Raw genomic sequence first — 15,396 nt, 5'->3', positions numbered from 1 at the left:
CAATAAGACTGGAGCTATTTGGTGATTAAATTTTAAATGCCAGACTCTCAACCATTTTTCTAACATTTGGAGAGCCCTTCTTATGGTTTGGACTTCCTGCAGGGTATTCGCTCTGTTGGCTATCTTCGCATCATCCGCAAAAAGACAAACTTTTCCTTCTAAACCTTCAGCAATGTCTTGCACAAATATATTACGCAGAATCGGCCCCAGCACAGACCCCTGAGGCACTCCACTACTCACCTTCCTTTCTTCCAAGCAGATTCCATTTACCACCACCCTCTGCCACCTGTCGGTCAACCAGCTTCCAATCTAGTTCACTACTTTGGGTCCTAAGTTCAGCCCGCTCAGCTTATTCACGAGTCTTTTGTGAGGGACAGTATCAAAAGGCTCCAAGTAGATTACATCTGTCATATGTCCTTCATCCAGTTCTTTGGTCAAAGAAGTCAATCAGATTCATTTGGCAGGATTTTCTTTTGGTAAAAAACCATGTTGCCTTGGATTTTGTAACCCGTTGGCTTCTAGAAAGTCTACTATCCTCTCCTTTAGCAGCGATTCCATTATTTTTCCTACCACCGACATGAGGCTTACCAGCCTGTAGTTTCCCACTTCTGCCCTGTCTCCACTTTTGTGAAGAGGGACCACATTCGTTTGTCTCCAGTCCCTCGGTACCTCTTCCATCTCTAAAGATCTATTTAATAATCTTTAAAAGATCCCGCCAGGACTTCTTTGAGCTCCCTCAGTATCCTGAGATGTATCCCATCTGGCCCCATTGCTTTGTCCACTTTCAAAAATTTCAAGCCATTTATAAATGCTTTCTTCTGTGAACGGTGCAATATCTACTCCATTCCCAGATATACGCTCTGCCACCGACCATGGTCCTTCTCCAGGATTTTCATCCATGAACACCGAAGAGAAGTATTTGTTTAAAATGTTCGCTTTATCCTCATCACTCTCCTTATAGCTATTCTCAGTATCTTTCAGTCTTGCAATTTCATTCCTATTTTTTCTCCTTTCCCCAATATATCTTTAAAAAAAAGGCCTTATCAACTCTCTTTACCTCTTTAGCCATTCTTTCTTCCGCCTGTGCTTTCGCTAGGTGTATTTCCCTCTTTGCTTCTTTGAGCTTAATCTGGTAATCTTTTCTGTGATCTTCTCGTTGAGTTCTGTTGTATTTCTTGAACAAAGCCTCTTTTCCCTTATTTTTTCAGCCACTTGTTTGGAGAACCATATAGGCTTCCTGTTTCTCTTGTTTTTGTTTACTTGTGTGAAGATCGGTTGCCATATTTATAGCAGTTTTCAGCTTGGACCACTGCACTTACACTTCTCCATTTTCTATCCCTGCTGTCAGCTCCCTCTTCAAGCATACCCCCTTTTTACCAAAATCAGTACATCTGAAATCCAGAACTTTGAGTTTTGTGCGTCTGCATTCCGCTTTTGCTCTTACATGAAACCATATTGTGTGATGATCACTATTACCTGGGTGGGCACCCACAGAGACATTGGAGGAGTAGCCTAGTGGTTAGTGCAGCAGACTTTGATCCTGGTGAATTGGTTTCGATTCCCACTGCAGCTCCTTGTGACTCCAAGCAAGTCATATAACCCTCCATTGCCCCAGGTACAAAAATAAGTACCTGTATATAATGTGTAAACCACTTTGAATGGAGTTGGAGAAACCACTGAAAGGACTGTATATCAAGTCCTATTCCCATTCCTCTATTTGTGAGCACTAGATCCAACATCAACCCTTCCCTCGTGGGTTCTGTCACCAGTTGTCTGAGCAAGGCACTTTGAAAGGCATCCATGATCTCTCAGCTTCTTTCCGATTTTGCCGACTAGACGTTCCAGTCCACGTCAGGCAAGTTGAAATCTCCTACCAATAGTACCTCCCCTTTCATACCAAATATATGAACTTCTTCTATCAGGTCCTTGTCCAGCTTCTCCATTTGTGCCAGAGGTCTGTAGATAATTCCAGTGTGGATATAGGTTCCATCTTCTCTTTCCAGGACGATCTGTATAGCTTCTTCCTTTCCCCAGGTACCCCACATTTCAGCTGCTCTGATATTGTTTTCCACATATAACTCCACTCCTCCACCTCTTCAGCCCACCATATCCCTTCTAAAAAGATTATAGCCCGATATGGTCATATCCTATTCATGGGAATCATTGAACCATGTATCTGTAATAGCAACAATATCCAAGTTTTCCTCAAACATCAGGGTTTGCAGATCTTGAACCTTTCTACTTAGACTACGAGAATTTGTGCTCATTGCTTTCCCTGTGCTAATTGAGGCTCAGATGCACTAAGATCCCTATTAAGAATCCATCCGTATTTTCAAATCGATAAAAATTACTGATTTGGGAATACAGATGGATTCCCAAAGAGAATCGAATGCAAATGAACTGCTTGCTGCTTTTGTGAACAGGGCTGATTTGTATGCGATGGGGGAAGCCAGTCAGCCAGCTGATAAAGCGCAGAGCAGCCAATCACTAAGTGTGGCTGCTCTGTACATGCCACAGACAGGTTTCATCCACACAGACAAACTGTATGTATTTAAAAAAAAAAAAGCTCTTTTTTTTTTTTTTTTAAATTTTCCGCTTGCACTGTCTCTTTGTAGATTAATACTAATGACCCCATTGCGTGAGAACTCTGATCAGGTAATGACTGGAAGTTTGGTTCATTATTGCATCTGTTTTTGCTAAGTCGCTGTTTTCTCTCTATCTTTCCACTGATGGCACAAATGCTGTTTCTTAATAGAAGCCTTTTACCTTCAGGCAGTCAACAGAGAGGGGGTCCGGATGATTCTGACAGGCTGAAATTCTTCCCTCCACCTCTTCCCTTCACTGTTCAGGTGTCATTCTAGGCAGTACCGACAGCTCCTGACCACCCGTTAAAATTTCAGCGGTAAAGGTAGGGACTGCTTCTTGCATCGGGTCGTTAAAAGGCTGTGCATTGCTTTGCATGCACATTTGTATAGTAATTAGCTGCTATCATAGCAGGAAAATAGCTCAGAGAACCCCTTTGTGCATTTCTAAGTTTATTCCTTGCTCGCTAAACTGGCTAGAACTGGTATAAATACCACGTTGCTGACTCATTAGGTTTTGTGCATCTGGGCCTGAGTTAGAATGGTTTTCTTTATTTACATGACCTTTCCCTCTGCCATTAGTTTTTTTCTGGGAATGACTTTCTGGATTCGTTTGTCTCCTTTTGTCACCCCCACCCTTTAGTTTAAATGACTAGAAACATACTTCCTGAATTTTTCCCCAAGGATCCATTTTCCCCGTCACTGAAAGTTGGAGCCCATCATTACAGTACAGACCATGATTTTGCCATGTACTTCCCTATCCTCCTATGTATCTGAAACCTTCTTCCTTACACCAAACTTTGAACCACCTATTGAATTCCTCTGTTTTACGAAGTCTCTCTTCTTCCCTCACATATAAGAATAACTTCAGAAAAAGCTGCAGTGCGAACCAAAGACTTCAGTCCCTCCCCAAGCTTCTGGAATGCTCTCTATGTCCTAAACTTGTTATCATTGGCCAGATCATTAGTCCCTAGGTGGATTACAACATCTGTATTAGAATCCTTACTCTCCTCTCGGATCATGTTCATTATGTGGTCAGTACTTCTGGTAGCTGAGGATCCTGGAAGGCACTTCACTTGGTTGGGTCCTTTGAACTGTGTTCCTAAGTTAATGCCTCTGATTTTGGAGTCACCTAGCAGTAAGAATTTTCTGCTTTGCACCGATCTGTCATTGTTTTGGGGATGTCTCTTGGATTGTGTTACATTCTTTGCCTCTAGTTCCACATCAGCACTTTTCTGAGCATCATAATACTCCAGTGCAATGCAGCAAAGGAATTTTATAAGGGCAATGGTTGGGAGGGTGAATGCCTCCATGTTACAGGTCATAGTCTACCAGAGCCTACTGTGTCCCATCTATTCCTCGTGGACCTGCCTCAGAGTACTGTGGTCCATCGCTGCGGAGCACACACACGGCCCTCAGTACCCTAAGGCAGGTCCACGAAACAGCAGCCATCGTTGGTCGTGGTCAAGGCGTGTGAGGAACCCGCACGATGTGACACCTGATTAAGTTAAGTAAAATCTGGTGAAATTCTTGCTATTTCAAGTGAAGTTAAGAAATTGACAATAGCACTACAGAAGTTTTCTGGCCAATGATGAAGTCCAGCCCCTTGTGCTTTGTGTTTTGTTGCCAGGGGCTTCTCGAGGCCTTTCCTCTATTTAAATTCATACCTTAGCGATTAATATACAGGGTGAGACAAAAAAGTAATCCTCTATAGAGTTTTTTTGCTGTTTTCTCAGCAACCGCTTGGAATTTCAATGTGAAAATTTACAGCTTTATTTGTTACTATCTACGTTTATGTGCTGAATGGAATGAGGTTATCTTTAAACATGGGAGGGTTACTTTTTAGCATGACCACTCATCGATTTTCACGCATTCAGAAACATTTGCACTGTAAAACTACATTATTTGGAGAAAATAAAATGGGGTACTAGCTTACTGTTGTTGATGTTACAGTGACATAGATGTTTGTAAACAATAATTTGTATTTGAATATTTTGCATTTGATAATATGATAATTTACAGATAATTTCTTTTTAAAAGCATTTCATATCGGAACGGCAATCATGGGCAAGGTGTTGGTGGCGAACCAAATGAGAATCCAGCACTGTGTGAACAAGGTTTTGGAGCAAAGGCTATCAAGAACTTCCTAAAGTGACTGAAGGGCCTGTGTTAAAGCTGGGAGTAGACACTTTTTGAGCGTTCACTGTGATTGTAAAATTCTGACATATAGTTAATTGTATCATTTGAATGAAGTTATTTTACTGTGTTTTAGCTCGAACATTTTTAACATGCAGAAATTGCTAGGTAGTAACACTACAATGGCGGTAACATCAACGTAGCTTACATAAGTGGTCACTAGATAAGTACTTAAAATTTCTCATTGAAATTCAAAGTGGTTGCTGAGAAAACTTTAAAAAAAACTCTAATTAGTATTTTGTATTTTCCCTTTAACTTACCAGGTTGATCTTATAAACCGCATTGAACCATCTTTTTTGCTTCTGCAATATAAAAGTTGTTGTTATTCAGGTTTAAAGAGATGTTCCTACAAGATATGTAGTAATTGTGTATATCAATAGAACCAAATATATTAAAGAAAAATGCTTAGCGCATAGATCCGTAAGTGTTAAATGAGGTAGTCTGTTCCTGTTTGAAGAGTCACAAACATATATGTTTTTACAGATATCCACGGTGAATATGAATGAGATATCTTTGCATTTGAATTGTCTCCATTGTATGCATATAAATCTCATACATATTTATTGTTGCTATCCTGCAAAAAAAAAAAAAATCTATTTGTGGTTCTCCATCATATCTGTGTGTTATCAATTTAAAAAAATGTTTAGTTAAACTACTTAAAGAACAAAATGTTCAAGGCAGAACTGAACGTCTCCATACAAGAAATCTAACCTGCTATATTTTTTCAGTAAAAGCTTTGTTATTAATAAGGTGTTAATTTCATTGTTAGACATTTTTCATTATTGCAGCAAAAATAAAATAAAGCAAATATTCAAATGTAAAATAGACAGGAGTAATAGAGTTGGCTGAAAATGGATTGTGTGTTGCTTTTCTGCTGTTGATCATGCCTGGGCCCAGTCTTCTGCCTTTAGTTTTCTACATTTTAGTATTTTGTTGATGCTTCTCTCAAAAATAGAATGCTCTTTGTTATGGCACTTCTGCCTCCATAACAAATCAAATTTAAAAGGTAAAAAATAAAACCTAATTTGCAAATTGCCTTTGTCCATTGAATCCTTAGTCTAAGCTACTGGTTCCCAACCTGGTTCTCATGGGCTCAGCCTAGCCAGTCCAATTTTCAGGATATCTATGATGAATATTCATGGTATATGTTTATATATGTAGCTTTGAAGAACCAAGATAATAGATGTGGATATACTGTTCCTATTCATTAATGATATCTTTCAAACCAAACTGGGTGGGGCATATGGGATGGCCCACAGTCCTGAGTTGAAAACCACTGTTCTAAGCCCAGAAGCTCAAAAGAAACACAAGTATTATGATTATAGGCTTTGTGATAAAGCTAAATACCCTTTCCTTCTAAATGTGTTCTTTTAGCAGTTGCACCACCACCAAGTGGAGGAGTGGTAATGATGCAACTAAATATTCCCAACAATCCTCAGCCCCCAGCTCATTCGTCGACTCAGTGGAAATCAAGCAAATATTATTGTGAACATCAAAGAGGACAGAAATCCACAGAATTGAGCAGTTTAGAAAATTCTACACAGGTAACTTAGTTTTATCTATAAATGTTTTATCTAGGCAAGGGTTACTCAGTACTGGTCCTTGAGGTCCACAGACCAGGCTAGGTTTTCAGAATATCCACAATGAATATGCATGTGATATTTGCATACCAAGGATGTGGTGCATGCAAATCTCTGTCATGCATATTCAAGGTAGATATTCTGAAAACCTAGACTGGTCTTTGGACCTTGAGGACCGGAATTGAGTAGCCCTAATCTAGGCCATGAATCAGTGAATGAGTTCTGTTAGTGACATCAAGGACATAACTAGATGGTTTTAAGTAATATTTTAATGTGTATGCATTGGAGGATGTACCACTTTTAAACTGCTTTGCCAGTACCCCATGAAAGGTGATATATTAAAATTACTAAACCATAATATAACATTAAGAGAGTGTACAGAAAAGTTTGCAGATGAATGAGACCTGGCCTGGTTTTTCTTGTTTAGCTTTACCATCTCCACTGTTTTTGAAGTGTTTGATATGTACCCCTATATGTAGGGTTTAGCCTCCCCTTCCCCCCCCCCCCCCCCCCCCCCCCCCCCTTCTTCTCCCTTTTCCTTTTGAGTTGTTGCGTAAAACTGCAGAGGATGCATTTTGCATTGTGGAGAACATATTTTAACTCAATTTAGAAAGTCTGCATATTGTCTTTTTTTTTTTTATAGCTTGTGTCGACTGTTGTTCTTTCCTTGTTTTGCTCAATAAAGCCCTCTTGTTAAATAAAAAAAAAAAAAGAGAGAGAGTGTATACAGAAAAGAAAAACATATCTGTACATTTTATATGTAATTTATATTGTCATTCGTATGTAAATGTAGATATTGATATCTTTGCCTAGATAACTATATATTGTATGTGTAGCTTTAAAACAACTCAGGGGAAAGTTATCAGTATGGGCTACCGTTAATACGGTGATTGCCAATCTTTTTCATCTCGCAGCACACTGTCAAGGTGCACCATCAGTGTTTTAAGGATATTATTTATCATTTAAAAAATGAGTTTGAAGGTTTTCTTAAGACATGTCATATATATGCCAACTAATAGTGTTATTTGACATGTGCTGGTAGTATTTTATAAAGACACTAGTAAAAAATGGCCCGTTTCTGGCACAAATGAAACGGGCGCTAGCAAGGTTTTCCTTGTAGTGTGTATGTTTGAGAGAGTATGTGTGAGATTGACTGTGTGTGAGACAGTGAGAGTGAATGCGCGAGTGTGTGTGAGAGAGAGCGAGACTGCCGGGTGCGTCTCCTGTGGCCCCCCTGCATCCACCGTGCGATTCTCCTCTCTCCCCTGCTCCCCCTCCAGCCACCCAGCGATTATACTTTTTCCCTTGCCCCCCTGCAGCCACCCACCGATGGCGTTCTCTCCCTTGCCCCCCCCTGCAGCCAACCTGCGAGTCTCCTCTGTCCCTTGCCCCCCTGCAGCCATGCAGCGAGTTTGCTGTGTCCCCTGCGCCTCCTACAGGCACCCAGTGAGTGTTCTATGCCCCCCTGCAGCCACGCAGCGAGTTTCCTGTGTCCCCTGCGCCACATCCAGGCACCCAGTGAGTGTTCTATATTCCCTGCCCCCCCTCCAGCCACCCTGCATTTGTTGTCTGTCTCGTGGGCCACCTCCAGCCACCTAGTGATTATGCTATCTCCCCTGCTGTCCCTGTAGCCACCCTGCTATTGTCCTGTGTCCCCTGGCCCCCCTGCAGCCACGCAGCGATTGTGCTGTGTCTCCTGCCCCCCCCCCCCCCCCCGTGCAGCCAGCCAGCCAGAGATTATATTGTGTCGCTGCCCCCCTGCAGCCTCCCTGCGAATGTTGTCTCACCCTGGCCCTTTTGGCACGCCCCCCAGCGTCCGTCACCATTCCCTTCCCCCCAATGTGTGTGTTGGCAGTGCACCCCCATCCACCCCCACCAATGTCGTTGCTGCCGGCGCTCCCCCCTCTCCGAAGACCCCCCCACCCCACTGACCTGCCGAAACAGAAGATTTTAGCGTCATGTCAATGCCCCTGCAGTAGGAACCGATAGAGTAACGTGTGCCCCGCCCTTGACATCATCGCGTTTTGACGCGAGGGCGGAGCAGAGCTACAGTGCAGTAGAACGTTGGAGGTGAGAATGTGCTCCGCCCTCAACGTCATAACGTTTGACACGAGGGCGGGGCCCAGAGACTGTGATTTTGTGTGGCTTCAGAGCTTCGAACTTACGAACCTGGCTTCAGTGACGTCAGTGCAAATAGAACGTTGAGGGTGAGTTTTATATAGATAGATTATCAATACAAGAATAATGCATGCTAGTTGCAGTGCTTCTGTATATAAGTTCCTGTCCATGGTGGCCTACATAGCTAGAGACATCAACAGAAGATGAGAAAACACCATCCTGAGGCTGTTACATAAGTTTTGCAGTATTAGGGTACAAATCAGAACAAGGTCCAGGCTCCCCTCCAACATCCAGACAGCTCAGAAGTGCCGTGTGGAGCAGAAGCTAGAGCACCAAGAACAATTCAAGCTCCTGAATATAATGTCGACACCAGAGCAAAATTTACTGAAATGCTCCAGGTCCCAGATAGCATTTTGCTTAATGAGGAATAGCAATATATAAACAACTGCCAGGAGTAAAAAAATGTATAAAAAAACTACTACTATCACTCCTAATTCATAATGATGCTAGTGTGGTGTTGTGATCAAAAAATGATTAAAATGTAATTGAAAAAATAGCCTCAGGTGCCCAGGGAACCTATACATAAGATTCCACTGTATTGGCTAACATCACAGGCCCTACCACCATCCGAAAAAAACCACAATAATCAAATTTTGGGTTTATAGGGGAGTTTTTTTGATTATTGTGTTTTTTTTCGGATGGTGGTAGGGCCTGTGATGTTAGCCAATACAGTGGAATCTTATGTATAGGTTCCCTTGTTCCCTGGGCACCTGAGGCTATTTTTTCAATTACATTTTAATCATTTTTTGATCACAACATCACACTAGCATCATTATGAATAAGGAGTGATAGTAGTAGTTTCTTTATAATGAGGAATAGGCATATAGAGTGCTGTAGGTCAATAATTTTATTATTTCAGTATAGAACAGGGGTTCTCAAGACAGCCCTCGGGACTCAGTCACCAGTTAATGTTTTCAGGAGAGTCCTTGGAAATTCATTGTGGATATCTTGAAAACTTCGTTGGCTTAGGTATGTCCTGAGTACTGGGTTGAGAACTGCCAACAGAAATATATTAGACCTGAAAGTAAGAACAGAAAAATTAGCAATTTATTAAAGATTAAATGGGAAGCAGAAACCTACCATTATTCCAACTTCAACAACTGTACCCTGCCATTACATGACATTACTAAGATCACTGTTGCTAGGAACAGATGAACAGCACATTTATATAAAGAGAAGCAATTATGCTCATAGCAAACAGCAACTGGTATTCCGCTTACATTGCCATTATTACCATTGCCAAGAAGATGGCTGAAAGAAAGCAGGAGCTGTTTTGATTCATTCCTTATCATTTTTTCTGTTTTCTATATGGTCTGCACTTTCTTAGAACTACTCAACTATAGCAGTACTTTCAAGGTCTAATCTTGACTCCCCCCCCCCTCACTTTACCTGTGTACCTTTTAAGAAGTTTTCTTCTTTAGGCATTGACTGCAGCAGGTTAGACAGCCTAGTTGCGCCATCCAGAGCCTTTTCTCTGATGCTTCCCACCTATCAGAGAGAAAACTTGGGGGGTTGGCGCGAGAAGGCTGTCTGAACCTCAGCCTGATGCTGCCGACTGCTGCAGAAGAAAACTTAAAATGCCAGGTTACTGGCTGGGGAGGGACAGAAGTGACACCAAACTCCTGCAGCATACCAGTTGAAAATCGCTGCATCAACACACATTATTTTACTCTTAACCCCAGTTATTAGAAACTAGGTCTCATTACATAAAATGGGACTTGTACTAAAATAGAATGACTTAATGGTAAAATAACTCAGCTGAACCCTAGAGGGCCCAGTGGGGTCAAAAATGACCCCATACGATATTTATGTTAGTGTATGATGAGTTGTGTATATTTTTAAGATCTTGCTTTTCCTGACGTTTTTCATGACATGACTTTGTGCCAATTACACTGAGCAATTTCATATTTCATGATTATTCACTAGATAGTGCCTGTTGTTTGCTTCGCCAAGTGGCTGATTCTCACTGGAGTCAAAAGTGGCCCCAATTAAATAATAAGTAGGAGAAATGTTATGGCAGACAACTTCTTGCTCAGAAGCTGTGAGAGATGCCGATGACATTGCTAGGAACTATCCGCAAGAACAGAAAAGTTTGTAAACACAAAGGGAAACATAGCACTGTCATCAATGTTTACATTTTGCAAGGTTGCATCACTTCTATCTGAATAATAATACAGCCCCAAGAAAGGGAAAGTAGTTATGCTACTCAGCAGTATGCACAAAACCCAGGAAGTTGATGAGATGTCCATACAAGAAGCCCAATTCTTGATTATAATACTTCAAAGAGTGGAGTCACCACATCTTACTAGATGCTGATGATGTACACAACAGAGCGTATGACACGACACTGGCCAAAGGGGAATATTTTACAATATGATTTCACCTCGGTGCTCTGAATGCCTTTATCATTTGAGTTGCCCTAAATCCAGAATGGCAAGCAAAGACAACACAAGAGGAGGCTATTTCTTCTGCACCTGGGCAGAGAAATAGTGACGTTGACCACGGTGCCAAAAGTCCCTTATACCAATGATGGTGGCAGACAATCAGTCAAGGACGCATGCTTGCTGTTTCCTCTGTCCAAGGCAGAAAGACAAAAAGTGCAGCACTTCTTGTAGTAAATGTGAACGTCCTGCATGCAGAGATAACTCACTGCAAAGGCATTTATGCATCAGCTGCATCCAGTGACTAAATCAGTATACAAGCATTTTTTTCTAGTGGTATGGACAAAGCTTTTACTGTGTTCTAATGTATGTAAGTCCCCACTGTTGGATATTTTACAGTTTTACAGTAATGCATTTTAAATTTGCAAATTGTAATTAAGTATTCTCTGAGGACAGGCAGGCATCATAATCTCACATATGGGTGATGTGGTCCACAGAGCCCGGTGTTGACACTGCCAAGTGCACTGTCATTTTAAATCTTTGAGGCAGCGTGCCCACTGCACATTCGTGAGTACCTTCACATCCGAGCATGGGGACTAGCTGTCTTTGGTTTTCTGTGGAGCAGAGAGGTTGTGCTTTTAATCTCTCCTTAGCACGAAAAAACTTTGCCTTTTTGGTGTCTTCCTTTTTTCTGTGATATTTTTGCTTCATATTTTACTTTTTTCACTGATAATTTTATATAGTTAATTCATATTTCTACATTTTTTCAGTTTTTCAAATTTCAGCCCAAGAGCCCTCAAAGCCCTTTCCCATACCAGGGAAGCATCAAGCTTTTTCAGGTGTGCAACTACTCGAGCTCCCTGGTCTATAGAGCCTTTTGACCTTGCATCGGCCATTTTTCTATCCATGTCATCGAGGTTGCCGTGTGGCTTTAAGAAGTGTACGCATGCAGTAGGGCTGTTTCAGGCAAAGACCTCCATAATTAACTGTAACCTCTGCCAACGCATGAGGTTAAAGCCCACAGAATTCAGTTAAAAAAACATTTTGATCCTGCATCGACATTGGTATCCACATTGAGCATGGCAGGAGATTTGGTACTTGATGCGGAACCTGCATTGACATTTGGTGCACCCATTCAACATTGAGAGGGTGCTGCATTGGATTTGATGCTGTGAAAGTGTCAGGACTCTATGTCCTTGTCATTGGTGCTGTGTGCATTGAGGTACCTGTGGTGCAAAAAGCCTAAGAAGCATTGCCATCATTCTCTCTCCAGACACTCGGCCCATACCTCTCCTGCATCGACATCCTCGATGCACAGGAAGCATCTGTTCTGCTGTGACCACTCTTCCTCACTCCAGATCATTTCACATCAAGAGCCTTCAAGATGTTTGAGATCTCCTACAGGCTGCGTCCACACCACTTTCTCAGCCCATACCGACGCCTGCCCTTCATGAGGAAATCTGAGCTATGCTCAAGGAGGAGCTTTCAGAGCTACTGCATTTTTTTTTTGTTACATTTGTACCCCACGCTTTCCCACTCATGGCAGCCTCAATGTGTCTTACATGGGGCACTGGAGGGTTAAGTGACTTGCCCAGAGTCACAAGGAGCTGCCTGTGCCTGAAGTGGGAATCAAACTCAGTTCCCCAGGACCAAAGTCCACCACCCTAACCACTAGGCCACTCCTCCACTCATTAGCAGTCTGTACAGGCTTTTACAGAGTTCTTGCACCAGCCTCAGCCCAGCCCATGAATACATCGGAAAGACAGTAATGGGAGAGGTCCCGCACACTGGTTCGACATCAACCATTGGGGCTTTCTCCAGTTCAAGGAGCTTTCTCCATCTTAAAGAGCTCATATGCTTTGATGCAGAACTGATATTCTAGTTGAAACTCTCTTTCATGTACTTCTTATGAGCAGTACTTTGAAGAATCAGATTCAGACCTTTCCTAGAAGACAGATCAAGACCCACAGGACTTCTCAGATGAGGAGTCCTATGGCATTCCATTTGATCCTTCGCCTCTACTTCAGAGGCGTAAGTCTCTCCTAGAAAGTGTATCCTTTTCAGGCTTTGTCCATGAGATGGTTCAAGCTATACCGTTGAAATTATAAACAGAGGAGTAACCTCGTTCAGAACTTTATGAAGTTCTAGATTGACTCTCTACCTAGAGAGGGTATTACAGTTCTCCATTCGGCCATGAAATGTTATTTTACTAAAAAATTGTAAATCCCTTCTGACAGCTTGCCCCAAAGAAAATTGACACAATGTATAGGATACAGAAATGTGCAGGATTTGAAAGAACACGACTACCACACCATTCCTTAGTGGTGTAGAGTGCTTTAAAGTGCACTCGCAGTGCCAGATTTTCTGCTTCTCCAGGCAAAAAAGCAAGAACCTTAGACTCTTTTGGCAGAAGAACTTTACAGGCATCAATGCTAACCAGTCGCATCTTGGATTATCAACTTTATTCCACTATTTACTTAAAATCTCTATTACAGAGAACCCTATCCTTTGCAAAATTCCTTCCCTCTGACAAACAAGAGTAATTCCATAAACTACATAGAAAACTTCTAGACTGTCATAAATATCTTGCGCGACAGGCTTTTGATGTCTCTTCCAGGGTCTCCGACCTTGAATCTGCTGTCCAGAAACATTTAGCAGGTGTACCTTGTTGTGGAGAAAACTTATTTGGTGACAAAGTTGAAGGGGACTGTCTTTTATGTATGGTGTACAGCGCTGCGTATGCCTTGTAGCGCTATATAAATGATAAGTAGTAGTAGTAGATACAATAAAAACTCTATCTAGGCCTCAAACTACTACTGCTTCTACTAGATTTCCAGGAGGATATTCGACGTTCCAACTATTATACATCTAAGCATCATTACACATATACTCCTCCACCCCAACGGACTATATCCCAATGCTTGTGGCCAAGACAGCAGTAAGGACAAAAATCTCAGATGCCCACTCAGTCTAAACAACCACCTATGCTTTGACTCCATTCAGTTGTCTGTACAGTTGTCCATGCCAACCAATCTACTTGTCAGAAGAAGATTCTCTCCCTTCCAACAGAGGTGGCCTCTCATACCATACCATTCAGCACGGCTGCACTCTGCATTGGTGAAAAAGACCCCCCAATCATCCACCAAGGAAATCTTGTTTCAACTCCAAATGAGATACTTTGAGAGGAGCTCTCAGCCCTCTTCAGGTAGAAATCAAAAGAACAAGTTCTTCTGCCGGACAGGGGTCAAGGGTTCCATTCCAGATATGTTCTCATTCCAAAAAAGACAGGAGGAGTACTACGAGACCTGAACGAATTTCTCTTCAAAGAAAAGTTTTGCATGGTATCCCTGGGGTTGCTACTTCCCATAATACAACTCAATGATTGGCTTTGCTCTCTAGACCTCAAGGAGGCATATACTCATATATATATTTTCACTGCACACAGAAAATTCCTTCACTTCCACTGTGGGGCTCTGCAGTATTAGTACAAGGTCTTACCATTTGGCTTGGTCTCGGCTCCTCGAGTCTTCACGAAGTGTCTTGTAGTGGTAGCTTCAATACTTCACAGGTGGGACATCCACATCTTTCCATACCTGAATGGTTGGTTAATCAAAGCAGCCTCTTAGGAGTCCACCAGCACTTCCATGCAATCTGCAGTATGACTCCTAGAACTTCTCGGATTCATCATCAACTACCCCAAATCACATTTTCAGCCAGTAGAGACTTTAGAGTTCATAGAGGCTCCTCTCAACACAACTGGGGGTTGAGCAGTTTTTCCTCGACCAAACAAACAATATATTACATCTCGTCACTCAGATATCCCAGTGGATATCTGCTCATCAGATTCTCTGCCTCCTTGGTCACAAGGTTTCAAAAGTCCATGTAACACCATTGACTTGTCTTCACTTTCAAATTCCTCAGTGGACACTCTCCTCTCAGTGGTCCCAAGCCGTGGAATTACTATCCGTTCAAATCCAAATAACTCCACAGCTACGTCATGGGGTCCCACAGTCTTACCTGAGGCTTTACATGCCAGCCTCCTCTGCATCACAAGGTTATCACCACAGATACTTCTATGATGGGTTGGGGAGCACACCTCAGTGGTCTCCATGAGAGCAACATCATATCAATCTCTTGGAATTGTGAGCTGTTTGGAATTCTCTCAAGGCCTTCCATAATCGTATTCTCAAATCATTATACACTTCGCTTATTATTATTATTAATTACATTTGTACCCCGCGCTTTCCCACACATAGCAGGTTCAATGCGGCTTACATAGTAAATAGAATTACAAAGTCTTGAAGGAGAATGTTGCAAGTTGTAGTAAACATAGTAGTTGTGGGGTTTTGAGGATATGTAAATTGAGAATGGAGAGGTAAACAAAGATAGAATGAGCAAAAGGAGAAGATATTGGGAGGGGCAAGGAGTAGGAAGGATGGAGAGAAAGAGATTGAGGAATGAGCATAATGAGATTGTGAG

The 15,396-nt window shown here is 42.0% G+C and overlaps 1 protein-coding gene across 5 annotated transcripts in view; it reads left to right on the top strand.

Annotated features, from left to right (window-relative positions):
* Positions 1-15,396, top strand: part of R3HDM1 (R3H domain containing 1) — a 336,575-nt gene that overhangs the window by 279,255 nt on the left and 41,924 nt on the right. For all 5 annotated transcript variants that reach the window (XM_030210711.1, XM_030210710.1, XM_030210709.1 and 2 more), the window contains one exon: positions 6,153-6,322. In XM_030210711.1, coding sequence (XP_030066571.1) covers positions 6,153-6,322 — 170 coding nt within the window. The remainder of the gene's footprint in view (positions 1-6,152; positions 6,323-15,396) is intronic.

The sequence above is a fragment of the Microcaecilia unicolor genome, chromosome 7, assembly GCF_901765095.1.
Source record: "Microcaecilia unicolor chromosome 7, aMicUni1.1, whole genome shotgun sequence".
Taxonomy (NCBI): domain Eukaryota; kingdom Metazoa; phylum Chordata; class Amphibia; order Gymnophiona; family Siphonopidae; genus Microcaecilia; species Microcaecilia unicolor.
This window is presented reverse-complemented; position numbering and strand designations above follow the sequence as displayed.